Genomic DNA, 27,556 nt, shown 5'->3' with positions numbered 1-27,556 from the left:
CAGTCGGGTTTTCAGGATTTCCCCAATGAATATTCATGAGATCTATGTGCATGCACTGCTTTCAATGCGTATTCATTGGGGAAATCCTGAAAACCCGACTGGATTGCAGCCCTCGAGGACCGACATTGGACACCCCTGCTCTACACCCACATGAGCAGGGATCCTTGCTCATTATAAAGGTTTTATGGCTTTCCAGGGTGCCTGGCATATGAAGTCATACAGCACTGATAACAGTTCAGCAGAATCTTGGATAGATATCCTCCCAGCAGGGAATGGAAACAAAAACATTGTTAGCATTGCAAAGGCTGCAGTGTTTACAGACAGCAAGGTACAGGCTGGGCCTGGCTATGGGAAAATATAGGTCTGTAGTGTCCAGCATACACAAGTGAGAATATAGGTCTGTAGTGTCCAGTTGAATCATTTGTATGTCCAGGGTATGCATGTCAGTATAGAGAGGGTTGGGGGGTTGGGTTGGTATTGGTAGTGCTAGATGGGTTTTATGTGTTTTTTGTAGAGTATGGTTTTAATATCTTTCTTGAAGGTTTTGTAGCTTGTGGTAGAAGATAACAGAGTGGTGATTTGTCTGTCCAGTTTAGCTGCTTTGGAGGCTATTAGGTTGTCATTTAGTTTTTTTCGTTTGGCATTTTTGGATGATGGGTATGTGAATATAGAGTGGGTTCTCCTGTGCCTGGTTGAAGAGGATTGAGTTAGCCGGTTATTCCATTGTATGCTGTTTGCACAGAAGATGACATAATCATGTTGATATTCTGTAAAATGTATAAATATACAGTGGTACCTCGGTTTACAAGTGCACCGGTTTGTGAGTGTTTTGCAAGACGAGCAAAACATTTGCAAACTTGGTGCCTCATAAACCGAACACCCCCCCTGCGAACCGGCACCCCCCCCCCCCCGCCGCCATCGGGCACCCCCCCCCCCGCCGCGACCTGAGGTCCCCCCAACCCACCCGAACCCTCTTCTTACTTTGATGTAGCCTCCGCACCGGCACCAGCATGTCCTGTGCTGTGCCGGTGCCCGAAGATCTGCCTCCGGTGCTGGGCCTTGAGCATGTGCGCATGCTCAAGGCCTGAGAGTTCACGTCGAACGTCCAACAGGGGGGGGGGGAGGGTGAGAACCTATCAAAGCGAGTTTCCATTATTTCCTATGGGGAAACTCGCTTTGATAAACGAGCATTTTGGATTACGAGCATGCTCCTGGAACGGATTATGCTTGTAATCCAAGGTACCACTGTACTCGTATTATTTACTTTCCATTAATATAAAATAAGTGCTCATTAAAAAGAAACCATTTTATTTGTGATAAGTCATTGTAAGATTTATAATTTCACCATTTATTCTTAAATAATACAACTTGGTACCACAGCAGCTCTTCACACACACTCAAGAGTGTGAGTGAGAAAAGTGCACTTCAGGTTTACAAAGACTTTCTGAATTATCAATACAATAATATCTATACAGCAGTCAAATGAGAACTTTAAAAAATATATTTACTAAAGCTTTCCAAAATCATATTAATGCATTTCAAGTATTTTAAATTGTTGATGTGCTACAATACATATACAGCAAAGCAGCTTTTATCTTAAGGCCCTGAAAACTCCCATTTTCCAGACAAAAATCACCGTTTTGGGCCTTATTATATTACTTCGGTAAGCCTTCCATTATTTGGGTTATAATATATGTAGAGTACCAAATCCCAGTGCCTGTATCTGCCTTGGGGAACTAATGTGATATGCCAGTGTTCCAGTGATAACAATGATTCACAGTTAATCCATTTCTTAACATCATGCTTATCACAACCTCACCAATTCTGAAAGTCGCTGTTTTAAGCTACAAAGCAGATAAAGAGATCCAGGACGAAAGTCCAGTAAGGTTTGCAAATGATAAGACTAAGGCTATACCCACTATGGGTTCACTAGTAAGACTTCCTTGCCAGGATCTGTAATAGACAGCAGGAAATTAGCAGATGTACAAGCAAAGGGAAAAGGTTATACTGTATAAAGGGAAGTTCAAATCCCCTGATGCTAATGTTTCTTCTATACAGATTAACACTGCCACTGCAGAATTGAGTGGAATGTGCAAGCTGACCTCATGTTTATTGTCTAGTGTTCAACAGAACAGTTGCACTGTGTAAAATCATTATTTTTCTGTTTCTTTTTCATAAATAACAAGAACTCCTGTTATGTGGCATTGCCTCAGTCCCAACCATTCCAGATAAATAGTGCTCTAACTATATGTTAATAGACTGTAAATAAATTAAAAAATAAATAAATAAATCATCCTTATGCTGTTTGATAGTTTGATATTAACTCAGAATTCCTTTGAGACTTCATCCTTTACAGACTCATTTTGGAATTGGAAATGAAGGAGGGGCCAGAACTCCATAATCTCAACAGACTGTTTATGTAATTTCCTGTTTTTATTATGTGGTTTCATCAGGTTGAATAAGAAAGAGCATGTGCCAAAAATTATATCCTGGAAAATATATGCTCAGTAAACCAGATTATGAAGAAAGTTAAAAGAGCTCTTTCAGAAGTGGCCATAGGCCATACCTTACTTTTGAGTTTTGGGATTAGGGCAGTCATTTTCCCCATAACACAAAATACAAGGTCATACATCCATATTCTTGGATATTTTATAGACATGATTATCCCAGTAAAGCAGTACATTCATTATAATCTGGATAATCCATAGGTCCTACTATACATAGAGCAATGGGCATGATCTCTATATTTCCACACATGATACACAGCATACTGCAAAGAGGCTTCTTAACTTTGGGGAGAGGAATGAACTGTGAAAACCAAAAAAAAAAAAAGGCTGTCCCTGAACAATACAATGAAAACTAAAAGCCATCCAAAAAGATACATAAAAAGAAAAATGATTGTTTTACAAATCATGAAATCAGGATGACCATATTCCTTTAAAAAGTATCATAAGAATCACTATATGTGTGTTACCACAACTGAAAGCTGAAGAATTCTTCCCTTCTGTTCTAAGGCTCATCTAATCTCCATACTGGATCTCTGCTCTGAGCTCCTGGGTGACATAGTTTATTAGTGCTGCAGTCACCTTCTGCTGAAGAGCAGCATTTCCTGTTACAAGCAGAATCAACTGGGTGGCATCAGTCCAGGCTAAGCTCCTAAGAATGGCAAAAACTTGATCACAGAGCTTCTGCTGTTGAACCATAGGCATCTCCATGATAATCTGAGGCAACGGTTTGAACTGTCCACTGGTCATCCAAGCACCAAATAATCCGCCAACTGCACCCCCTGGAAAAAAAAAAAAAAAAGAGACGCACCCACCCAGGGTGGATAAAAACAGATTTTTTAAAATTGGAATTTTTAAAAAATAAAATGCTTTTTTGATGAAAAATCTATCTAAAGATAGACTATTTAAGATACATCATAATCCAAAAGTTATTCATCATGAAATAAGGATTTGTTTTTAATTATGTAGATTGAGACTGTATATTCATGCAACGTTTACATTTTTTGGTAAATGAATTCCATTAACGGCCTAGCGGATGCTGGACAGTGAGCAGGTAAGGGAGAAGGGGTACTACTGGACAGGGGGAGGTAAAAGTAAGGGAGAAGGGAAGACAGAAAGAAATGCCTAAGTCTACACATCTATTCTAGCACCCGTTAATGTAACGGGCTAAAAAACTAGTATTAATATAACTGAATAGGTTTTAAATAATTTAATAAACATAGAAACATAACAAGTCTGCCCACTCTAAGAACCCTCCCCCCTAAGCACTTCCTCGAAGTGAACCCACATGCTTATCCCATTTTTTCTTAAAATCGAGCATGTTGCTGGCCTCAATTACCTGAAGTGGAAGATCATTCCAACGATCAACCACCCTTTCAGTGAAGAAATACTTCCTAGTGTCACCATGAAATCTCCCACCCTTGATTTTTAACAGATGCCCTCTTTTTGCCGTAGGTCCTGTATGGAAAAAGATGTCCTTCTACCTCAATACGGGCAGTAACATATTTGAACGTCTCTATCATGTCTCCCTTCTCTCTGCGTTCCTCGAGAGAGTATAGCTGCAACTTATCTAGACGTTCTTCATATGGGAGATCCTTGAGTCCTGAGACCATCTTAGTGGCCATTCGCTGAACCGACTCCATTCTCAGCACATCCTTTTGATAATGTGGCCTCCAAAATTGAACACAATATTCCAGATGAGATCTCACCATGGACCTGTACAATGGCATTACAACTTCAGGCATTCGGCTGACAAAACTTCTACAGATGCAACCCAGCATTTGTCTAGCCTTGGATGATGCTTTCTCCACTTGATTGGCAATCTTCATATCTTCACTAATGATTACTCCTAGGTCCCGTTCTGCAACAGTTCTTGTTAAGGTCTCACCATTCAGGGTATAAGTTCTGCGTGGGTTTCTGCTGCCAAGGTGCATAACCTTACACTTTTTGGCATTAAAACTCAGTTGCCAAATTGCGGACCATTGTTCTAGTAAGAGTAGGTCCTGCATAGTGTCGGGCACGGTGCTTTTGCCCACTATGTTGCACAGTTTAGCGTCATCGGCAAATAATGCAATTTTACCTCGAAGTCCCTGAGGCAGGTCCCGTACAAAGATATTAAATAATAAAGCAGTACAATAAATATTAAATAATAAAGCAATACAATGTTTTATATAAACAGCATTTTTAGTTTGAAATAGATGGTTCCTGCTGGATAAAGACTGACACAAAAACAGACAAAACCTTAAACTTAAAAGCTCGTAGAAGCCCCCTGGATGTCATCACCTAAAGTCGTATATAATGTCAGAGGCATGTTCATGACGTGACCATTTGGCACGCTCACGATAGGATAGTAATGTGCGTCATTACGTAAAGATGTTTGTATAACAGGAAATGCTTAAAAACTGGCGCTTCCATCTTGAAAAATCACCAGAGAAATTAAAAAACAGTTTGGCGTTATTATGAGCGGAGAGGACGCGGTCCTCCGTAGAAGTTTTCTGCTGTGACTAAGATTGCCAATAAGTAGTGAATTTAATTACATTTACCATAACTCGGGCACTTGGGGCTAGTTGTCTATAAGGTGTAGTAAATTTTGAATGAAAACCAGTAGTGTGTGCTTAGAAAAATTAATGTAAAAATAAAGGTATGGCAGTCACAATAAATGAAATTCACAGTAACGCATAAGTTATATGTAGTATACAATGGAAGGGTAATCTGAGAAATCAACTAAAATTTAGAGATAAACGTTGAGATAAAGGGCTTTTTAATTGAACTGTTAACTTATCTAAATGACTTTTCCCAGGTGCATATTCTGCATGAGAGAGCTAACTAGATTCTCTCCTTCTTTTCTATCTTCTATTAGTGATATTTACAAAAGAAGAGCATAGAATATATTCCTCTACTAATCTCCTGATAAAGCTCTTAATAGAGTGAAACGGAGTCGCCGTTGAGCGCAAGACTACTGAGAGGGAACTAAAAGGGGTAATGAACTACCTGTGACCAGTAGATATTGGTTGAGCCACTTTTCATAGTTTCCTATCGCAAAGAACTGTCAGCATCAAAGCTCTATCAACACAGCACAAACTAAGTTTCATGTGTTTATCCAATTAACTGTATCTTATTAACTGTACTTAATTAGTTGAGCTTTGAAGAAGAACTGATGGTTTTATCACTACAAATATTAGAAAAAATAATTTATAAAAAAATAAAAAATACTATAAATAGAGAAATTCAAAATATAAAGAGAATGATCAAATATGCAATTAAAGACCAGTGATAATTCACTTTTGGCTATCTGGGCAAGATCACTCTAAAAGCCCAATTAGCTGTGAACACTTGAGGTCTTTTTGCCTTAAGAAAACACAAACCTTCAAATCATATTTATATAATTGGTGGGTTTTATGTTAAAGAACTCTATATTCATCACTTTTTAGGGATATTTGTCTTAGACTGTTTATATAAAAAGAGGATTCGTGTGTCCACCGTAGTGATGACAGATCGAACAGTCTCCATGCGAAATTGAGAAACTCTCAGAGCTGCGTTGACATAGAAGCATGTTGGCAGATAAAGGCCAAATGGCCCATCCAGTCTGCCAATCCGCTGTAACCATTATCTTTTCCTCTCTCTAAGAGATCCTACGTGCCTATTCCAGGCTTTCTTAAAATCAGACACAGTCTCTGTCTCCACCACCTCTACCGCAAGATTGTTCCACGCATCTACCACCCTTTCTGTAAAAGTATTTCCTTAGATTACTTCTGAGCCAATCACCTCTTAACTTCATCCTATGCCCTCTCATTCCAGAGCTTCCTTTCAAATGAAAGAGACTCGACTCATGCACATTTATGCCAAGTAGGTATTTAAACATCTCTATCATATCTCCCCTCTCCCGTCTTTCCTCCAAAGTGTACAGATTGAAATCTTTAAGTCTGTCCCCATACGCCTTATGACAAAGACCACACACCATTTTAGTAGCCTTCCTCTGGACAGACTCCATTCTTGTTATATCTTTTTGAAGGTGCGGCCTCCAGAATTGTACACAATATTCTAAATGGGGTCGCACCAGAGTCTTATACAGGGGCATCAATACCTCCTTTTTTGCTACTGGCATATCTCTTCCAATGCACCCTAGCATCCTTCTAGCTTTTGCTGTCACCTTTTCAACCTGTTTAGCCACCTTAAGATCATCACATACAATCACACCCAAGTCCCGCTCTTCTGTCGTGCACATAAGTTCTTCACCCCCTCAACTGTACCATTTCCTCGGGTTCTTGCAGCCCAAATACATGACCTTGCATTTGTTAGCATTGTTTTAGCTGTCAAATTTCAGACCATTCTTCAAGCTTCACGGACTATGTGTTGCGGCGTCAAATAGAATAAAATAAAAAACAAAAAGGTAGCCTCTTGAGCGGCAGCACATTTTCAAATCCCCTGATGAAGATCCGCTGTGGATTGAAATGCCCACATATAAGAGGGTGTCAGAAGTTTTGAGCATATATCAGCGCTGGTTGTGGTTTGATCCACTTAAGATAAGTGTTGTCTTTCTATGCAGTGATGTCTAGATCCTTTGCGATATAATAGTTTCTCCAACAGGTTTTCAAATATTGCAACATTTGTTGCTTATTGGTAATGTTATTTCTTGTTAATGATTGGAGATTTTTTATTACAACAGAGTTGCTTTACCTTAGAGACCAGTGATTAGGTACTTTTTTTGAATAAACTAGAAGGGATGGGAAGGAGGAGTGGGCATATATGATTAAAAGCAAGGTTGCAGGATGTGGACTTGAAATGACATCCAGGTCATAAGAGGTCCTATGATATATGATATGCCCACCCTCTTTTATAAGAAATGTGTTTGATGGGAATAGTATACGACTATGGAAATTGAAAGGTTGTCAGTGATAAATTTCGTTGAAACTTTTGGGTAAGTTAGGATCTGTCATCAAGTTCCATCGACTATAAGGAAGTACATAGGAATATTACTAAAAGATAACTGTTTTCGATCATCTTTTTACCCACTTATTCTATAAAGACACTCTTCAAGTTTAGCCAGGTCTTTCTTCATGTTATTCACACTATCCTGGGTGTCTACTCTATTGCAGATTTTGGTTTCATCTTACCCGACAGCCCTGCAGCAATATCATTTATAAAAATGTTAAAAAGAACAGGCGCTCCACTGAGCCTTTCTTGGGCACAAGTATATGAGGGTATCTGCCTGAGCCCAAGTCTTCTGGGGGAACTAGCTCTATGGTTTGAATATCCAGCAACCTTTGCACTGTTGTCAGGACTTTTTCCACCTTCTCCAGCTAACCTGCCAGAAAATCCACAAAAAAAAAGTTAGAAAGGAGGTGTGCCCCTCTTGGATAATCTCTAACACCCAGTGGTCGGTCAATATCTGTTCCCAGGCCTCCATATAAATTTTTTTAAAAATCATCGGGATTTATCCACCCTGCAGATAAGGCATTTACACAAATACATTGGAGTTTGCTATTGTTTACTGCCATTATTCAAAATTAAATATTTTAATTTTGTTAATTTTATGTAGATAAAAATCAAACTGTGAAATATAATGCTGAGGCCAACCAAATATCAGTTTTGGTACCAAAATGGACCCAAAATCCAGGTTCGGGTTTCAGCTGAAAATGATACTGCATTTTCGGCAGAAACTTGAAACTGTAGCCCTGCCTCCCTTGCCACTGCAAGTCAGTCTCCCCACCACACCCTGACAGAAAGCATGTCCCACCTCCCCCTGAACTGCCACCAGTCTGCCGTCTTCTTCCCTGCCTGAGCATAGTGGCATAGTGAAGGGGGGGCAGTCCGCTCCAGGCACTGTCTTGGTGGAGGCACCGACACCCATCCTCCTCTCCGCTCTTTCTTGACCCACCACCACCACGCATATGTGCCCCTTCCCTCGTACCTCTTTAATTTTCCCGGTGCAAGCAGTATCACAAACTTAGCATACATAAAGGCAATACATTTTAAATGAACAGTAGCCCTAGAGTCCCAGAAACACATTGGATTTCTAGGCTTTGACACACACAGGAAATTGCAAAGGAAATTAAAGATTTTTTACACACTATGAATAAGTTTTCCTAAAAAGGAATGCACTTACCAATTGCTATTCCGGGTGGCCCACCCAACAGACCTCCCAAAAATGCGGCAGCCCCAACCATAAGGGCTCCTTTGCTTGACTGCTTGATTGCTACTTTCATCTGCTGCTGCTCAGAAATATGGCACAATAGTGCCATAACATCATTTATTCGAACAGGCATCTTTGTGTTCCTTTAAGAATACAAGTTACAGAGTGAGTATAACTGTTTGGATATAAAAAAGCTAACCAACCAACCAACAAGTTAACTATAGATTTAATCCTTCAACTAACTTAAATGCTGAAATGATAATAAAGAATTTTATCAGTTACAGTATAATTAGAAACTTAAATAAGTTGAAGAGTCTTAGCATGTATACTTGGGTATAAACAGAGATTTGGGGGCCAAAAAAATGGCCCATAAAAGGAGGTCTCAGTTTATATTTGAGTCTACTACCATAATTTTAAAAAATATCCAAATTTAAGCCTACTGAGCTGTGGGGAATGGAATCGAGGAGCAGGGGCAGGCCGGATAGGCGAGGCAGGCAGCTGATTCCTCCTACCGGCAGCCACGGTAGTCCTCCATGCTATCTGCTGGCCACCTATGAATAAAGTGTCATTTTTAGCTGCTTGTAAAATTGAGAATTGGTCAAGAGTGCGGTTTTGTAAAAAAAAAAAAAAAAAGGGGGGGGTTAGAGTAAAATTTTCTCTTTCAAACAGTGTTGCTTTTAGGAAGATATAGGCAGACTCTCCTTTTTTTTATATAATTGACCCTGAAAATTGATGAATTTCAGCCCTTTTGTCAAAGATACCAAATTTAAAGGAATGTTATGATGCAGCTATTCATGCAGAATTGCTGCCAATTTGAGAGTGTAGTGTCCCATGCAAGGATAATCTATGATAAAAATCTGAAGTCTGAATCTACTTTTGCTCTGGAGCTATGACAAACTGGTCAATATCTGTCACAACAAACTGTGACAAGTTTTAAAGCCCACTGAGCAAAATTTGTAAGTGGGCTTTTGCAGCCATGATGCTCATACTAGCATCGCTGAAACTAGCATAAAAACTTGTGCTGGACTGCCAAAAAAGCACAGTTACTTACCGTAACAGGTGTTATCCAGGGACAGCAGGCAGATATTCTTAACACATGGGTGACGTCACCGACGGAGCCCTCGGTACGGACCTTTTTAACTAGAAGTTTCTAGTTGGCCGCACCGCGCGTGCGCGAGTGCCTTCCCGCCCGACGGAGGAGTGCGTGGTCCCCAGTTAGGATAAGCCAGCTAAGAAGCCAACCCGGGGAGGTGGGTGGGACGTAAGAATATCTGCCTGCTGTCCCTGGATAACACCTGTTACGGTAAGTAACTGTGCTTTATCCCAGGACAAGCAGGCAGCATATTCTTAACACATGGGTGACCTCCAAGCTAACAAAGAGGGAGGTGGGATGGTTGGCCATTAGGAAAATAAATTTTGTAACACAGATTGGCCGAAGTGTCCATCCCGTCTGGAGAACGCATCCAGACAGTAGTGAGTAGTGAACGTGTGAACTGAGGACCAAGTGGCCGCCTTGCAGATTTCCTCGATGGGCGTGGAGCGGAGGAAAGCTACAGAAGCAGCCATAGCTCGGACTCTGTGGGCCGTGACAGTTCCTTCCAGTGAGAGACCGGCCCGAGCGTAGCAGAAAGCAATACAGGCAGCAAGCCAATTGGAAAGTGTCCGTTTGGAGACAGGATGACCCAAACGGTTGGGGTCGAAAGACAAAAAGAGCTGAGGGGATGTTCGGTGAGCTCTGGTACGGTCAAGATAGTAAGCAAGGGCACGCTTACAATCCAGCGTGTGCAACGCCTGTTCCCCAGGATGCGAGTGAGGCTTAGGGAAGAAGACGGGTAGCACAATGGACTGGTTGAGGTGAAAAGCTGAGACCACCTTGGGAAGGAATTTAGGGTGGGTGCGCAGAACAACCTTGTCATGGTGGAAAACAGTGAAAGGTGGGTCGGCAACCAGAGCATGCAGTTCGCTAACCCTCCTGGCAGAGGTGATGGCAATTAGGAAAAGCACCTTCCAGGTAAGAAGCCTGAGTGAAGTTGTGGCAAGAGGCTCAAACGGAGGTTTCATGAGAGCTGAGAGAACCACATTCAGGTCCCAGACGACAGGAGGAGGCTTGAGAGGCGGTTTGATATTGAAGAGTCCTCTCATGAATCTGGAAACCAGAGGATGAGCCGTGAGGGGTTTACCGAGAATAGGCTCATGAAACGCAGTAATGGCACTGAGGTGGACTCTGATGGAGGTAGTTTTGAGGCCAGCGTTGGACAGTGAGAGCAAATATTCCAAGACAGTTTCCACCGCTAAGGAGGTGGGTTCCTGATGATGCCGGAGACACCAGGAGGAAAATCTGGTCCACTTCTGATGGTAACATTGGAGAGTGGCCGGTTTCCTGGAAGCGTCCAAAATGAGGCGGACCGGTTGAGATAGATTCTCCGGAGAGGTCAGCCCGAGAGAAACCAAGCTGTCAGGTGGAGGGAAGACAGATTGGGATGCAGTAGAGACTGATGCTGCTGTGTAAGCAGAGTAGGAAACACAGGAAGAGGAATGGGCTCCCTGGAGCTGAGTTGAAGCAGGAGGGAGAACCAGTGTTGGCGAGGCCACCGAGGGGCGATGAGAATCATGGTGGCGTTGTCCTTGCGGAGTTTGGACAAGGTCCGCAACATCAGAGGAAGTGGAGGGAAGGCATATAGGAACCGATTCCTCCAGTCGAGCAGGAATGCATCCGGAGCCAGACGGTGAGGAGAGAAGAGTCTGGAACAGAATTGGGGCAGCTGATGGTTGTGAGGAGCTGCAAAGAGGTCCACCTGTGGAGTGCCCCAACGAGCAAAGATGGAGAGCAGAGTCGGAGGGTCCAACGTCCACTCGTGAGGTTGAAGGATGCGGCTGAGATTGTCGGCCAGAGAGTTCTGTTCGCCCTGGATATAGACCGCCCTGAGAAAGAGATTGCGGTCCGTGGCCCAGGTCCAGATGCGCAGAGCCTCCAAACAAAGGGGGCGAGATCCGGTGCCGCCCTGCTTGTTTATGTAGTACATGGCGACTTGATTGTCTGTGCACAGGAGGAGGACTTGAGGGCAGAGAAGATGTTGGAAAGCCTTGAGGGCGTAGAACATGGCTCTGAGTTCCAGGAAATTTATGTGATGACGACGCTCCTGTGGGGTCCAAAGTCCCTGGGTGCGTAGGTCGCCTAGGTGAGCTCCCCATGCGTAGGGGGACGCATCGGTGGTGATGATCATAGAGTGAGGGGGCAGATGAAAGAGTAGACCCCTGGAAAGATTTGAGGAGTTCAACCACCATTGGAGAGATTGCTGAAGAGATGATGTCACAGAGATGGGATGAGAAAGAAGATCCGTAGTCTGTGACCATTGGTTGGCGAGAGTCCATTGAGGTGTCCTGAGGTGGAGTCGCGCCAGAGGAAGGACATGCACTGTCGAGGCCATGTGACCCAGAAGGACCATCATCTGTCGGGCAGGAATGGAGGGATGCATGAGTACCTGACGGCAGAGATGGAGCAGGGTCTGCTTGCGATCTGAGGGGAGAAAGGCCCTCATCAGCGTGGTGTCCAGGACTGCTCCGATGAATTGAAGTCGCTGGGTGGGGAGCAGATGCGACTTGGGGTAGTTGATCTCGAACCCCAGGAGGTGGAGGAGAGAGATGGTGTGATGAGTAGCTTGTAGCACGAGTTGAGATGAAGGTGCTTTCACCAACCAATCGTCCAAGTAGGGGAACACCTGGAGGTTGTGAGACCTGAGGAAGGCCGCCACCACTATCAGGCATTTGGTGAAGACTCTGGGGGAGGAAGCGAGGCCAAATGGTAGTACTTTGTACTGGTAGTGGTGGTGTAGTACCTGGAACCGCAGGTAGCGGCGAGAGTTCTGATGGATGGAGATGTGAGTGTAGGCCTCTTTGAGGTCCAGGGAACATAGCCAGTCGTGTTGAGAAAGAAGAGGGTAAAGTGTGGCAAGGGAGAGCATCCTGAACTTTTCCTTGACTAGACACTTGTTGAGGTCCCTGAGATCGAGAATGGGACGGAGGTCTCCCGTCTTTTTGGGTACAAGGAAGTAGCGGGAGTAGAATCCCTGACCCCTTTGATCTGGAGGTACTTCTTCGATGGCATTGAGAAGGAGGAGGGATTGAACCTCCCTCAGGAGGAGGGGGGTTTGAGAGGAGTGAGAAGCAGACTCTACGGGAAGGTTGTCCGGTGGAAGAGTCTGGAAGTTGAGAGAGTAGCCGTGGCGGATGATGTTGAGGACCCACTGGTCTGACGTGATGACTTCCCAACGGCTTGAGAAAATGGTGAGACGACCCCCTATAGGCTGTGGAAGAGGCAGCGAGGGTGGATGACTGGCTATGCCCTGGAGAGAAGAGTCAAAAGGGCTGAGATTGTTTAGCAGGCTGAGAAGGCTTAGAGGGTTGAGTGGCCTGAGATCGAGCCTGGGCATGGTGCTGCTGTTGGCGGGGTCGCCGAGATTGTTGAGGAGGCGGATTGAGTGGCCTGGCTGAAAACCTCCGCTGGTAAGATGATTGAGGCCGATAGGGTCGAGCAGGCGGAGCCTTCTTTTTCGGCTTGATTAGGGTGTCCCACCTGGTTTCATGGGCCGAGAGTTTCTGGGTGGTGGAATCCAGTGACTCTCCAAAGAGTTCATCCCCGAGACAGGGGGCGTTGGCCAAACGATCCTGGTGGTTGATGTCCAGGTCGGAGACTCTGAGCCAGGCTAATCGACGCATGGCTACGGCCATAGCAGAGGCCCGAGAGGTGAGCTCGAAGGAGTCGTAGATTGAGCGGACCATATACTTTCGCATCTGGAGAAGACCAGAGATGTGCTGTTGGAACAACGGGACCTTGCGCTCAGGAAGGTACTTCTGGAGGGCAGACAGTTGTTGGACCAAATGTTTCAGATAGAAAGAAAAATGGAAGGAATAGTTGTTTGCCCTGTTGGCAAGCATGGCATTCTGGTAAAGCCTCTTGCCAAACTTGTCCATGGTCTTACCTTCTCTGCCAGGAGGGGTAGAGGCATAGACACTGGAGCCCTGAGTCTTTTTTAAGGTAGATTCCACCAGAAGGGACTCATGGGGCAATTGAGATTTGTCGAATCCAGGAATAGGAATGACACGGTAAAGGTTGTCCAGTTTACGGGGGGCTCCCGGTACCGTGAGGGGATTTTCCAAGTTTTTATAGAACGTTTCCCGTAGGATGTCATGCACGGGAAGCTTGAGGAACTCCTTAGGAGGTTGTTCAAAGTCTAAGGCCTCTAGAAAGGCTTGAGACTTTTTTGAGTCAGATTCTAGAGGAAGTGACAGGGCAGCAGACATTTCTCTCAGAAATTTAGAAAAAGAGGACTGCTCTGGTTTGGAGGTGGCATCGGGTGCCGATGGTTCCTCATCAGATGAGGAGGGATCCTCCTCGGTACCGAGAGGAGTGTCCTCCCATAAGTCAGGGTCCCTGACCTCTGGTGCATGTCGAGACACCGGGGTGGAGGGCGCGGTATGGCGAGTCTTGGACAAAGACTTTCCAGAGCGCACCGAAACGGTACCAGGGGAGGAAGACCGGCGTCTATCTCGGTCCCGAGAAGAGTGCCGTACCGCCTGGTGCCGAGGAGGATCCAATGTGGCCTGAGAATGAACCACGGGATCGCTATGAAGTTGTTGGGCCGAGAGGATCGGCATGGAGGTGTTCACCGGTACCGAAGGGGTGGACACCGGGGGCTCGGTACGGGGCTCGGGCCGGTCTGGTACCGGAAGGAGCGGTGCCAGGATAGTGGGCAACAGTTGTTCAAGTTGTTTCTTCAACTGCTCCTGGAGTTGAGCCTTTAAGATGGCCGAGATACGGTCATCGAGGGGTGGCATCGGAACCGCTTTCTTTTTCTTCGGTTCCTTAGATGCCGCTCCACGCCCCGGCGATGAGGAGGCCGATGACGAGGCACTCACCGAGATCGGGGCGGAGCGTTTGCGGGACCGGTGCGATGCCGGTAAGGACGGTGTCGCCACCGTAGCTGGAGGGCGCTCGAGGGAAGAGGAAGGCTTCTTAGCCGGCTTACCTGGCGCCAGCGGCGCCGATGCGGGGTCGGTCGGTGTCGAGGTCGACGGTGCCGATTTTTGAGGTACCGCCGTTGAAGGTGAGGAGTCCATCGCCGACTCGGTACCGAAGAGAAGAGTTTGTTGGATTCTTCGGTTTTTGAGAGTTCTCTTTTTAAGAGTGGCACAGCGGGTGCAGGAATCCGCCCGATGCTCCGGACCCAGACACTGCAAACACCAATTGTGTGGGTCAGTTAAGGAGATCGGGCGTGCACACCGCTGGCACTTCTTAAAACCGACCTGCGGGGGCATGAAGGGGAAGATAGCCTCCGCAAAATCGAAGCCCGAGGCCTGTATACTGGCAACAGGCCCCGCCGGGGCAAAACGAAAGAAAAAGGAAAAAAGCAAAGTTTTTTTTTTTTTTTTTTTTGCAAATCAAAGAAAAATTAAACCCGAAGGTAAATAAAGAAAAAATAAGGAAAAAAGCGCGAGCGGGAAGGCAAAAAAGTGGTTTCAACGGCCGTTGAAAAAACACACGCGTCTTCTTCGCTCCGCGGAAACGAAGAAACTGGGGACCACGCACTCCTCCGTCGGGCGGGAAGGCACTCGCGCACGCGCGGTGCGGCCAACTAGAAACTTCTAGTTAAAAAGGTCCGTACCGAGGGCTCCGTCGGTGACGTCACCCATGTGTTAAGAATATGCTGCCTGCTTGTCCTGGGATAATAGTATTTTTCATCAATTACTGACAGTTTTATGAGCAGCTAAAAATGACATTTTATTCACTGCTGTGCACGATGGCTACCAGCACCCAGTAAAACAAAGGGGTCTAACTCAGTGACTATTGCAAATAAGGATCTGATATTTTAGAAAACTTTTTCTTAATGTTGTGCTAGTTCTGTATACAAATTTTGAACAAAATCTGAGACTTAATGGTGGGGAGCTTTTTTTTTATTTTAGACTACTTGGTAAAGAATGGCCCATTTTAAGAACATAAGAAGCTGCCTCCGCTGGGTCAGACCAGAGGTCCATCGCACCCAATAGCCCTCTCCCGCGTTGGTCCATCAGGTCCATGACCTGTAAAGTGATTCTTTGTTTGAAACCCTTCATTCCCCTTTTCCCTTCTATCTATTAACCTTCATAGTCCTATCTCTACCCCTATCTGTATCCCTCAATCTCCAAGTCATTCAGGAATTTATCCAAATCCCCCTTTGAAACCCCGTAATGTACTCTGTCCTAACACATCCTCCGGAAGCGCATTCCAGGTGTCCACCACCCTAAGAGTGAAAAAGAATTTCCTAGCATTGGTTCTGAACCTGTCCCCTTTCAATTTCTCCGAGTGTCCCCTTGTTCTTGTGGTTCTCAATAGGCTGAAGAATCTGCCCCTTTCCACCTTCTCTATGCCTTTCATGATCTTGTATGTCTCTATCATGTCTCCTCCGAGTCTCCGCTTCTCCAGAGAGAAGAGCCCCAGCCTTTCTAACCTGTCTGCGTATGAAAGGTTTTCCATAGTTTCACATACCATTTATCATTTTTGTCGCCCTTCTCTGAACCCTCTCAAATATCGCCATGTCCTTCTTTAGGTACGGTGACCAATATTGGACACAGTACTCCAGGTGCGGGCGCACCATCGCACGATACAGCGGCATGATGACTTTCTTCGTTCTGGTTGCGATACCCTTCTTAATAATAAACATTCTGTTTGCTTTCTTTGAGGCTGCTGTGCACTGTGCCGTTGACTTCATTGTTGTATCCACCAGCACACCCAAGTCTTTTTCAAGGTTCCTTTCCCCTAGTACTAATCCCCCCCATTTTGTAGCTGAACATCAGGGTTTTTTTCCCTATATGCATGACCTTGCATTTCTCTACATTGAAGTTCATCTGCCATTTGTTCGCCCACTCCTCCAGTTTGTTCAGGTCCCTTTGTAGGTCTTCACATTCTTCACAGTTCTAACCCTGCTACAGAATTTAGTGTCATCCACAAATTTTATAACTTCACACTTCGTCCCTGTTTCTAGGTCATTTATAAATACGTTGAACAGCAGCGGTCCGAGTACCGACCCCTGCGGAACACCGCTCATGACCCTCCTCCAGTCCGAGTAGTGTCCCTTCACTCCAACCCTTTGCTTCCTGCCTGCCAACCAGTGTTTTACCCATCTGTGTACGTCCCCTTCCACCCCGTGGTTCCACAGCTTCTTGAGTAGCCACTCATGGGGTACCTTGTCAAAGGCCTTCTGGAAGTCGAGATAAATGATGTCTATGGGTTCCCCTTTGTCCATCTGGCTGCTTATCCCTTCAAAGAAGTGCAGCAAGTTCGTTTGGCATGATCTTCCTTTGCAGAAGCCATGTTGGCTCGCTTTCATTAGTCCATTTTTTTCTATGTGCTCACAGATGCTGTCTTTTATCAACTGCTAAATTGGCTAGCGTGCTTTAGTAAAAGGACCCCTAGGTTTTGTTTACTGCTGCAAAACCAAAAAATTTTCAATAAAGATTACATTTTTTTTAAAAATCAGTCACTAGAACCAGCATATTGAGAGTATTTTTTTCATTTTTATTTATATACCACTTATAGCCTCAGTGGTTTATATTCAGGTACTCAAGTTTTTTTCCCTATCTGTCCTAGTGGGCTCACACTCATTTTCCTGGTGCAATGGGGGATAGACATATGTTTAATGGTAGCCATAATTCTGGTAATGGCGCCTATGCGTGAGTGATATGTGGACAATGCCATTTTTGTAAGTGGCCACCAATGTAGGGGATAGGCCAAGTTGTTGTTTCTCTAGAAGTGCATGATACACTATGATTTGAACATGCACTGAGCTGCTGGATACATTGTACTCAGGCAGCTGGTGGTATTATTTCAACAAACTGCAGTTCTAGTGCTTGTTAGAGGCTTCTAAAATAAATTTCAGGAATAACTCTTGAGGTTCCCTCGGAAATGCAGCTAGTTTTGGCTTGGGTAGCTTTTGCACTAGGAATATCTACCTCTACCCAACGTTTTTTGAATGCAGCCTTTTGGGAGGGGGTTGACATTTTTCTCCTCCTTTGGACTTCCAGTTCAGTTGGAACTGGTCTCAATTACTTTTTACTTCCCAGTATTTTTCCTTTGTTTTTATATTTCACCATCAATCTCCCTTCTCCTTCACCTCCAAACCAGCCATCTCAGCAGCAATCCTGAGCCAGGCCAGTTACTGGGCAGACTTGCACGGTCTGTGTCCGTGTATGGCCGTTTAGTGGAGGATGGGCAGGGGAGGGCTTCAATGGCTGGGAGGGTGTAGATGGGCTGGAGTAAGTCTTAACAGAGATTTTGGCAGTTGGAACCCAAGCACAGTACCGGGTAAAGCTTTGGATTCTTGCCCAGAAATAGCTAAGAAGAAAAAATTAAAATTTAAAAAATAAAATAAAATAAAAATTTAAATTGAATCAGATTGGGCAGACTGGATGGACCATTAGATCTGCCGTCATCTACTATGTTATATGTTAGAGCCACAGAGCCCAAGTCTGACCATTAGGTGTTGCTATTGAGTGAGAGATGAGTCTTGATCTGCTGCTCCTCAGGAGTTGCAAGCACTATAACCGCAGCCATTAGCCAGGTACAGGGAGTAGAAACCTGGTTTAGGAATCTGTTCCAGGTCTCCTGCAAGGTTGCATGCTGCATTTCTGCTGAGCTTTTAACTAAAGTAGAATTCTGACCTGTGCAGACTTAATATAAATCAAATTGATTTAAATCACTGGAGAAAGTCACTGTATTTTCTTGTTCAATAATTGTATGGAAAGATACAGGGAATGCTCCAAACCATTACCGTAGGTAAGTCCCCAAGTTCTGTTGTTACCTTTTTGTTTTACTTAGCATTTTTCTCCCTAACCCTTTGTATTTATATCCAGACTCCACCTTGTTTATGCACTTTTAAAAAGTGGAACCTTAATTCTGTATTTATGTATTTCACCTGCAGGGCTGAATCTTTTACAAACAAGCACAGTATACCTCAGGGTTCTATATTATCTCCTTTATTCTTTAATATTTTTATGGCACCCTCTTGACCTTAGGTCAGTCTATCGGTTTTATAGTGTTCGCCTATGCTGACGATATGCAGCTTATTCATCCTATAGATCTGAACAATTCTGGTGAGGTAGTTATCATTCAAAGACTCCAAGTTATTCAAAATTCGGCAGTACGACTGATTTATGGTTTAAAAAAAAAAATGGGAACATATATAAGTTCCTATTATCAAAAACTTCATTGGCTGCCCCTAGAAGCAAGAGTATTATTTAAATTTTCTTATCTCTGTTTCAAATCAATCTTTGGTTTGGCCATGTACCTGGTACTTTAATTTGGGTTATGCTACTAGGCCCACATGTAGAATCCACATGTTTACCCATCCAACAATAAAGGCCTGCCGTTATAAAAGATTCCTGGACAGAACTCTAGCTTTCCAGGCAGGCAAACTGAACAACTGGCTGGGTAACATTATCATGCACTCTTCATCCTATTTTTGTTTTAGATAATTAGTAAAAATGAAACTGTTTAACCGATTTGTTACCTAAGAATTTTTTGTTCATTATCTCTCCTCTTCTGTACACATGTATTCATTGATTCTTCATTGTAACTATGTCGCTGATTGTCCAGCTCTTCTTATTGTAAACCGCCTCGAACTACCATGGCTTTGGCGGTATATAAGAATAAAATTATTATTATTATTAAGTGACTTGCCCAGGGTCACAAGGAGCAGCATGGGATTTGAACCCACAACCTCAGGGTGCTAAGGCTGTGGTGATTTTAGAAATGTAAACTATTCTGTTGTCTTGTGAACTATGTATGTACATCTGTAATCGATCTAGAAAGTATAAATTACAGCTCAGTCAAAGAATGGGGGTGTTTTTAAAAAGCAGACAACAACTGAATAAGAGTGGTTACATGAGTACTAATCATTAGCCCCTAGCATGTATCAAGTTAGGATAAAAACTTGTATCATAAACTTGTACAGAAATTATATTAAATCTGTAAACCGTTCTGATCTCTTTGGGAAAACGGACTAAAGGGAAAAAAAAAGTCTAATAATAGTTGAGAAAGAAAGCCTGTCCTTTGTGTTGCTTCCAGAATGTAACTTTTTCTAAGGGCTTAGGGATGATTCTGGCATTTGGGTATGCTGACTAGACAAGTCAATTTTTTTCTTTCTTGGAGGGCTCACGGTAGCTTTTTATCTGAGGAAACAGAAATTTAAGTGATGCACAAGATCACACATTGGGGATTTGTAGGCAAGAACTTTTCTCAGATTTTTTTTTTAATTACTATTCTTCTTAAAACTTTAAGGAGGAAAGCTGCCACTCTCATCTCCCTCTTAAGGTTTCTTTAAGAGGTCTTACTCGTTGCCTTAGTGGTTCTCAACTCTTTCTTTTTACTGTGATACACCTGACAGACAGTGTTCAAGTATGTGAGACACTGAATGCAACTTCCATGATACATGAAAGAAAACATAAATTAGAAAAGGTACAGAGAAGGTGGCAAAAATGATAAAAGGGATGGGACAACTTCCCTGTGAGGAAAGGCTAAACCGACTAACGCTCTTCAGCCTGGAGAAGAGATGGCTCAGGGGAGATATGATAGAGACCTATAAAATACTGTATGGAGTGGAACAGGTAAATGTGAATTGCCTGTTTACACTTTCCAAAAATACTAGGACTAGGGGGCATGTAATAAAGCCACTAAGTGGTAGATTTAAAACAAACCGGATAAATTATTTCTTCACTCAGCATGTAATTAAACTCTTGAAATTCATTGCTAGAGAATGTGGTGACAGCAGCTTAGCAGGGTTTAGAAAAGTTTGGATAACTTCCTAAAAGAAAAAGCTGAAATCCATAGTACTACCAGGGTACAAACTCTATAAAAGAGACAGGTCTCACAATAAGGGTGGAGGAATAGCACTATATATAAAGGACACCATTCAATCGGCCAGAGTGGATACGGCAACGAAGGCGGAAGGACTGGAACCATTATGGGTTAAAATTACCAGGAAGAAATGGTTTTGACATAAAATTGAGACTGTACTATCGTCCACCTGGACAAACGGAAGCAAACGACAAAAAGATGGAAGCAGAATTGAGGCGAGAATGAAAGAACGGAAACGTGATGGTAATGGGGGACTTTAACTTCCCCGGGATAGACTGCAGTATTGGAAACTCAAACTGTGAGAGAGAAACAGAATTCCTAGAGGCTGTGAGGGACTGCTTAATGGAACAGCTCGTTAAGGAACCAACGAGAGGGAATGCTACTCTCGACCTAATCCTCAGCAGGCTAGGGGGACCTTCAAAGAAAATGGAGGAAACAGCGACCACAACATGATCCAGTACAAATTAGAAGTAGGAACATCAAAAGGGAAGAGAACCACAGCGGCAACGCTCAACTTCAAGAAAGGGAACTATGACACTATGAGAGCAATGGTGAGAAAGAAACTCAAAAACATCTCGAGAAAAACAGAGACTGTGGAGAAAACCTGGTCCCTATTCAAGGACACGGTGCAAGAAGCACAGAATCTGTACATCCCCAGTTTTAGAAAAGAGTGCAAAAAAAAAATCGAACAAAAGACCCGGTATGGATAACCAATGAAGTGAAAAAGGAGACAAGAAAAATTCATTCCGAAAATGGAAAAAGAACCAAACCGGAGAAAACTGGGAAGAACACAGGAGACACCAAAAAGAATGTCACCGAGTGGTCAGGAGAGCGAAAAAAGAATACGAAGAGAGATTGGCCGGGGAAGCAAGAAATTTCAAATCATTCTTCAGATACGTTAAAGGGAAGCAGCCGGCGAGGGAAGAAGTAGGACTGTTGGATGATGGAGACAGAAAGGGAGTGGTAAAGGAGGAAAAAGAGGTAGCTGATAGGTTAAACAAGTTCTTCTTGTCAGTCTTCACAAACGAGTTTGAAAAGGAGATACGTGTCCCTTTAGAGGACACATCCAATGTGCCAGAACCCGAAGAGATCTTCGATGGAGACCAAGAAGAAAACTGTCAACAATAGAAGTAACTATAACATTAATAGACTCAAATTACAGAATCTATCCCCACTGAATGCTTTTGATCCTCAGATGTACCACTCCACGTTCAAACTGTATCACAACGTTAAGCTTGATGTGCAAAATCTTCCCTGGATCAATCTTTTAAACTTATTTGAAATTTTTAAATTTTAGTAGCATCCTTGTTTAATAAGATACTTAAATGTACTTAAATATTTAGTAATAAATAGTTTCAAAAGTATTATTTGAATAAACTTATCTTTCAGTTTGTGGTCAACGTAAACCTTATGTCAGTGATATGGATGGAGATTATTCTCATGAACACTGTCAATGGTGCCATCTTACGTTGACTGGAAAAGAGTGGATTGATCCCCAAACTAAAATTAAAATCAAAGCGAGATTGAACACGACTTGTAAATCCGCACGGGTTATATATATTTTAATATGCCCTTGTGGGCTGGTTTATGTAGGGCGTACTAAGTGCCAAATACAAACTAGACTTACTGAGCACAAATCTAGAATTACCACGCAGAATATAAAGGCCCCTATAGTACAACACTGGCTTACGAAAAAAAATGAAATCTCTGACATGAAATGGAGAGTGATTGAGAGTATAGGAGAAGGGGGTGGGGACTTTGAACAACATTTAAATTTTAGAGAACAACGTTGGATTTACTACTTAAATACAGTGACTCCTTATGGCCTCAATGAGGAATTGGAATGGGGTTCCCTTATTTAATACTATAACATATCTCTCATTTTTCTAGTATTGTTTATTTATAATTGGTTCTCTAGGGCTGATAGGCTAGTCTTACGTTGTGTCCCTCTTTCGGATCAGCGTATTAGGGTGAGTGTTCGCGTCATCACGTCACTCACAGCTGACTCGCTGGAGATAGATAAATAGTTAATGAAACAAACCGCCGCCATCTTTATTGGATAAAAAAATGGGTGGTCAATTTGGATGGCGTTACTAGAGTTAGGTAAGTCTTATGTCTTATAAATACTGGTATATAGATTGAACCTGCTATTTTAAATCAAATTTATTATTGATGTGTGCCCTAATATCTGGCTATGTCTCTTGTCAGGGACCCTGCCTTGAAAAAGCGATTTTTCGCGAAACATGTCGGCATCAGAAGTCCCTACATTGACCACAAACTGAAAGATAAGTTTATTCAAATAATACTTTTGAAACTATTTATTACTAAATATTTAAGTACTTTTAAGTATCTTATTAAACAAGGATGCTACTAAAATTTAAAAATTTCAAATAAGTTTAAAAGATTGATCCAGGGAAGATTTTGCACATCAAGCTTAACGTTGTGATACAGTTTGAACGTGGAGTGGTGCATCTGAGGATCAAAAGCATTCAGTGGGGATAGATTCTGTAATTTGAGTCTATTAATGTTATAGATATATACATAAATATTGAATGCTGGTTTACAATTTAGTGCCTTTTGTATGGACAATAGAAGTAAGCCATGAGGATGTTCTCCAACAAATAGAGAGACTGAAAAGCGACAAATCACTGGGCCCGGACGGAATCCACCCAAGGGTATTAAAAGAACTAAGAAACGAAATAGGGGAAATACTCCAACGAGTTTGCAACCTATCCTTGAAAACTGGGGAGATCCCGGAGGACTGGAAAATAGCAAATGTTACACCTATCTTTAAAAAGGGATCGAGAGGTGACCCGGGAAACTACAGGCCAGTAAGCTTGACTTCAGTTCCGGGCAAGATGGTAGAAGCATGCGCTAAACACTAACGTGTCCATTATATTCTAGCATTTAGCAAAAGAGGGGGCTTGTGACAGATTATTACATAACTAATCCACAGTAAGGTGGTCCAAAAAAAATTAAAATATTTATTTGTCCACAAGGCTAATTTTATTCCTTTAAATGAAAAACACACAAAATTTTACTTAAAACAAACAAAGTTTAAGGGTCACCCATTTCACTGTTTTTTGTTGGGATTTTTTTTAAACTACTGCTAAGCTTAACAGCATATAGTAATTCTTGTGCACTTGAAAATAACAGTCTATGATGACATAAGAGCCACCTTTGATGCAGTAGTAAACTTCTTTCGGTGGCTGGCCAGTAGCTGAAGAACAAATTGCTTCTGTTTTTCATCTTTTGTCAAAGTATCGTATTTTTCAATTCCTCATTCTGCTGTAGCATTAACAACAGTCAGTTTGGATGCCTGATTCCAAAGTTCCTAAAACACTGGCTCATCAATCCACACTGTGGGATGTTTCTTCAAGAATATTTTTACGTTTATTGATCCTCCTTCAATCAAGAGATTAAAAAATGACCGTGTTCCCCGTGTTACAAGACTTTCAAAGGTCACAGGTTTCTGTTTCATCTGTATTCATGAGACGTCATGGAATGTCTGACAAGAATGGATGCAGTAAATTTTGCACCATTCGTTGCTTTGTTTCAGGTGTGATTTGGCCTCAAAAAAAGGCAATTCTGCCGCTAGGTGCTCGGACAGAAACCACAGATGTCTGGAAATGGCTGTGAGCGCTTTGTTTGCAACAGTTTTATTTGTGTCATAGGCCTCGGAATAGGAGAGGCTAAAGGGGCCTCCCCAAAAATTGGAAGTCACTGGTTGGTGCTCGCTCTCCCACCCGTTTCCCAATGTTGTACTTTAAATATTTGGGGCAGCCACCACGCAGTCTCAACGAGCAGGCCTGTCCTGCAACCCTTCATTCTACTTCCGGGGACAGGCTGCTTGTTGATGCTGCACGGTGGCTGTCCTGATGATTTAAAGTACAACGTTGGGAGGAGGTTAGGGGTGGAGTCAGAAGCTGGTGAAAGGCTGTGCTGAGGGATTTTGCTGGGGCTAGGGCGGCACTCCTGGCTCCCCCCCCCCCCAACCAAACAGTGTTCTGCTGCCTATGATTTGTGTAGTTTCTTCAACTTCCTAATGCGTTGTGTTGGTATCCTGGCTCAATTCCATACCACCATCTCAGACTCACATGCCAACTTATAGCTTTCCAGTAAAGGTTTCCTTTGTTATAGTGATGAAAACTGACCAGTTGAAGAATATCCAGTCCACGTGGCAGTCTAGCAGCTGACAGACTGACTTCCCAAGGAGCCAGTTCTAGGGTGCAGATCGCAAACTAGAGATGATGCCATAGAAACTAATTATATGCAATCATACCAAGCTCGTTGTTTATTTGCTTTTTTTGCATACTAGAGTAGACCACCCTAATGGTACAGCTGTACTTCAGATCAACATGAGGGCTCCATCTTTATGTTACTTATACCTAGAATAGCTGTTCTCTCTTTACTGATGCGATTAAGAACCCATATGCCTTTTAAAAAGTCACAAACCTATTGAGTTAAACCACTAAAAAGATAGCACAGCTCGTTCTGTTGAACCTGATGTCTACGATAAAAAAAAAAGAAAAAAACCACCTAAAGCACAACTAAATAGAAAGAAACCCACCTTAGCAAGAGACTCGGGAAGCTGCTCCAACTTACCTAGGGGTCGGGGAGGGGCGGAGCCAGCCGGACCCTGGCCCCACTGTCTTGTCTCTCTATCTGATTAAACGGAGAGTTGCAGCCCGGCGCTGACCTTTGCCAGATTAGTTGGGCGCGGAGACAGAACGTGGCTGACTCTTGAGCCGTTTTCCCATGAACTACACGCCTCTCAGTAACCTCCGTTCCCTCGATCGCCACAACACATGAGGTTCTTTTCTGCGCACGCGCAGCCCCAAAGGCCAGTCGCCGCGTGGAAAACCGACCGCAGTTTCCGCTTCCTCAGTCACTACTACTGCGCATGCTCATCGCGGGTAGACTTTGGAATGAGGTGCTGGATTTTGGAGCGTGGCCCGAACTATGCCCCACCTCCTGCCTTCTGAGCGCTGCACCTGTTGACGTCCTTCCTAAACCGTTAGCTAGCGTGAACGAGCCTTCCCGTCCCGCGGTTTTGATTAGATAGTTAACCCGCAGCTCTGAGCGCTGTGGCTGCTTCCTTCGGGGACGCTCTAGCTCCGAAGAAACAGGAAGTTATTTTTGGAAGGGAACGGTGGGCCCGAGGGAAACAGCTGCGGCGCCCAGGGGCCGGTTTTACTGAATACTCAGTACCGCGGGCCCGGTGGGGATCGTAACGAGGAAGGGAAGAAAGGGCTCCTGCATGCTTCTAGAAGCATAGCGGGAGAAAAAGAAATGGAGTACTGCAGAGTGCGGGAAGAGACATAGGATAGGGAAAGGGGGAGGGGTGACAGACATGGGACCAGTCCTGAGAAGGGTGGGCTGGGAGAGACACGGGACAACTGTTTGTATAGGGGAGAGAGAAAGGGGCAGTGCTAGGTGAGACAAAGACAAGAAGGTCTAAGCTGGGGGGGGGAAGGGAGAGAGAGACAGATGATGGATGGCAAGTGGAGAAAAAGAGAGATGTAGTGTGTGCAGCATAGGCTGCTTGAGCACCCCCAATATTGAGCAAATGTCTTGACTGTGACCATGAAGAGGTTACTTCCATTGGGTTTAACACCCAAATAATTTTGAAAAGTTTGCTCCTATGACTGTGAGGTGTGAAAGAGTGATACAGCAATGCTGTATGGATAAGGAAGTCATTACAGTAACAATTATTCAGTCTTATATGTTTGGGTACAACAATGTAGCTGAAATAACCGTTTTCCCTTTTCTTTTTTAAAAGTAGTGTGACAACCATCAGAGCCAAACCCTAGTTTATTCTAGGATGTAGGTACAAACAAGTCTGGGCCATGTTCACAAAGCTTTCCATAGCCTGACCTGAATTGCTTCGGGTCTTGCAAGCTATTTTATACATTTTGAAACTACTTATTCATTGGTCAACATCACCTTTTTCTCATTCTGTCCCAAAGGGCATTTGACTACTGTTCGTGTGATGCTGGGGCTCCCGATGATCAGTGGACAATAAAGTGTCTTGATTTTTCAGCAGAAGAGCTGAACCAGTGAACTGCAAACTGTGTGTTGCCAGGGATTGAAGGACAGATGATGTATAACATGTGTCACTTCTGGTGTTGGCGCTTTTTCGCCCCCACACGAACCTTGTCTCGTTTTCCCTGAGCTCAGGGCCATGTCTGGAGGGCCTCTGAGCATGTGCAGATGTGATGACATGAGCATGCATGCAACATCATCAAGTCAACGTCCACGCATGCTTGGAGGCCCTCCAGACATGGCCCTGAGCTCAGGGAAAACAAGACGAGGGACATGGGGGAGGGTTTGTAGTGTGCCAAAGAAAAATATTTGCCCGTTAGTTTGCCGGAGAAAAAGGTTTGTGGGACACTGGTTTAGATGCTCTGCTCCAACATTGGCTAACACAAGGTCTGCTGTATGTGTTTCCTCCATGGTCCATGATAGGCTGAGTCATCTGTCAGTGAACCATCCCAGATGAGTGATCCTGCATCAGCCATGGAACAGGGATTTGGTGCTCCTGTAAAGAGACAAAGGTCTCAAGCTACCGGTGCACACGGATCTCTTGTCTTAGGGTCTAGTTCCATTAGAGAATCTGGAACAATTTGGTTTTATAGCATGGCTTTTGAGCACACAGCCCTAGTATGGAAAGGCTATTCAGAGGTGATTAAATTACAGTGGATGAGCTGGGGAGGAGGTAGGTATAGGACTTAGGAACTAGGGAGGTCCTGAAGGGAAGCAGCATCAGAGGAGGAAGGGAGGGGCAGGGGCTGGAGAAACAGCATGAAGGTAAAAGGGCTGGATAAACAGGGAGGGAGGACTGGAGAAGCATAATGGAAAGGAGAGAGTGCTGGAGAAAAGAGCATGGACTAGGGTAGACACAGCAGGAGAGGTGGTTGGAAGGAGAGGGAGGGACACCTGCAGGGGGAGGGGGTGGTGGAAGGAGAGAGAGACAGAAGCACACACAGGAGAGGGGGCTTGGAAGGAGAAAGAAAGAAGCTTCTGTGGGGT

The 27,556-nt window shown here is 43.8% G+C and overlaps 1 protein-coding gene across 2 annotated transcripts; it reads right to left on the bottom strand.

The window, feature by feature from the left end:
* Positions 1 to 1,327: 1,327 nt before the first annotated feature.
* On the bottom strand, positions 1,328 to 25,795 carry C4H19orf12 (chromosome 4 C19orf12 homolog). 2 transcript variants are annotated; one of them, XM_033942193.1, is made up of 3 exons: positions 25,095 to 25,795; positions 8,611 to 8,780; positions 1,328 to 3,286 (listed from the first exon to the last, which is right to left on the bottom strand). In XM_033942193.1, the coding sequence occupies exons 2-3, from the start codon at positions 8,768 to 8,770 to the stop codon at positions 3,021 to 3,023; spliced, it is 426 nt and encodes a 141-aa protein (XP_033798084.1). In that variant the 5' UTR covers positions 8,771 to 8,780; positions 25,095 to 25,795; the 3' UTR covers positions 1,328 to 3,020. The 2 variants fall into 2 exon arrangements, with proteins under 2 accessions (XP_033798084.1, XP_033798083.1); XM_033942192.1 differs by having other exon boundaries at positions 25,130 to 25,776.
* Between the last annotated feature and the right edge of the window lie 1,761 nt (positions 25,796 to 27,556).

Source organism: Geotrypetes seraphini, chromosome 4 (genome assembly GCF_902459505.1).
Source record: "Geotrypetes seraphini chromosome 4, aGeoSer1.1, whole genome shotgun sequence".
NCBI lineage: Eukaryota > Metazoa > Chordata > Amphibia > Gymnophiona > Dermophiidae > Geotrypetes > Geotrypetes seraphini.
Note: the sequence above shows the minus strand (reverse complement) of the source record. Positions and strands in the feature narration are given on the sequence as shown.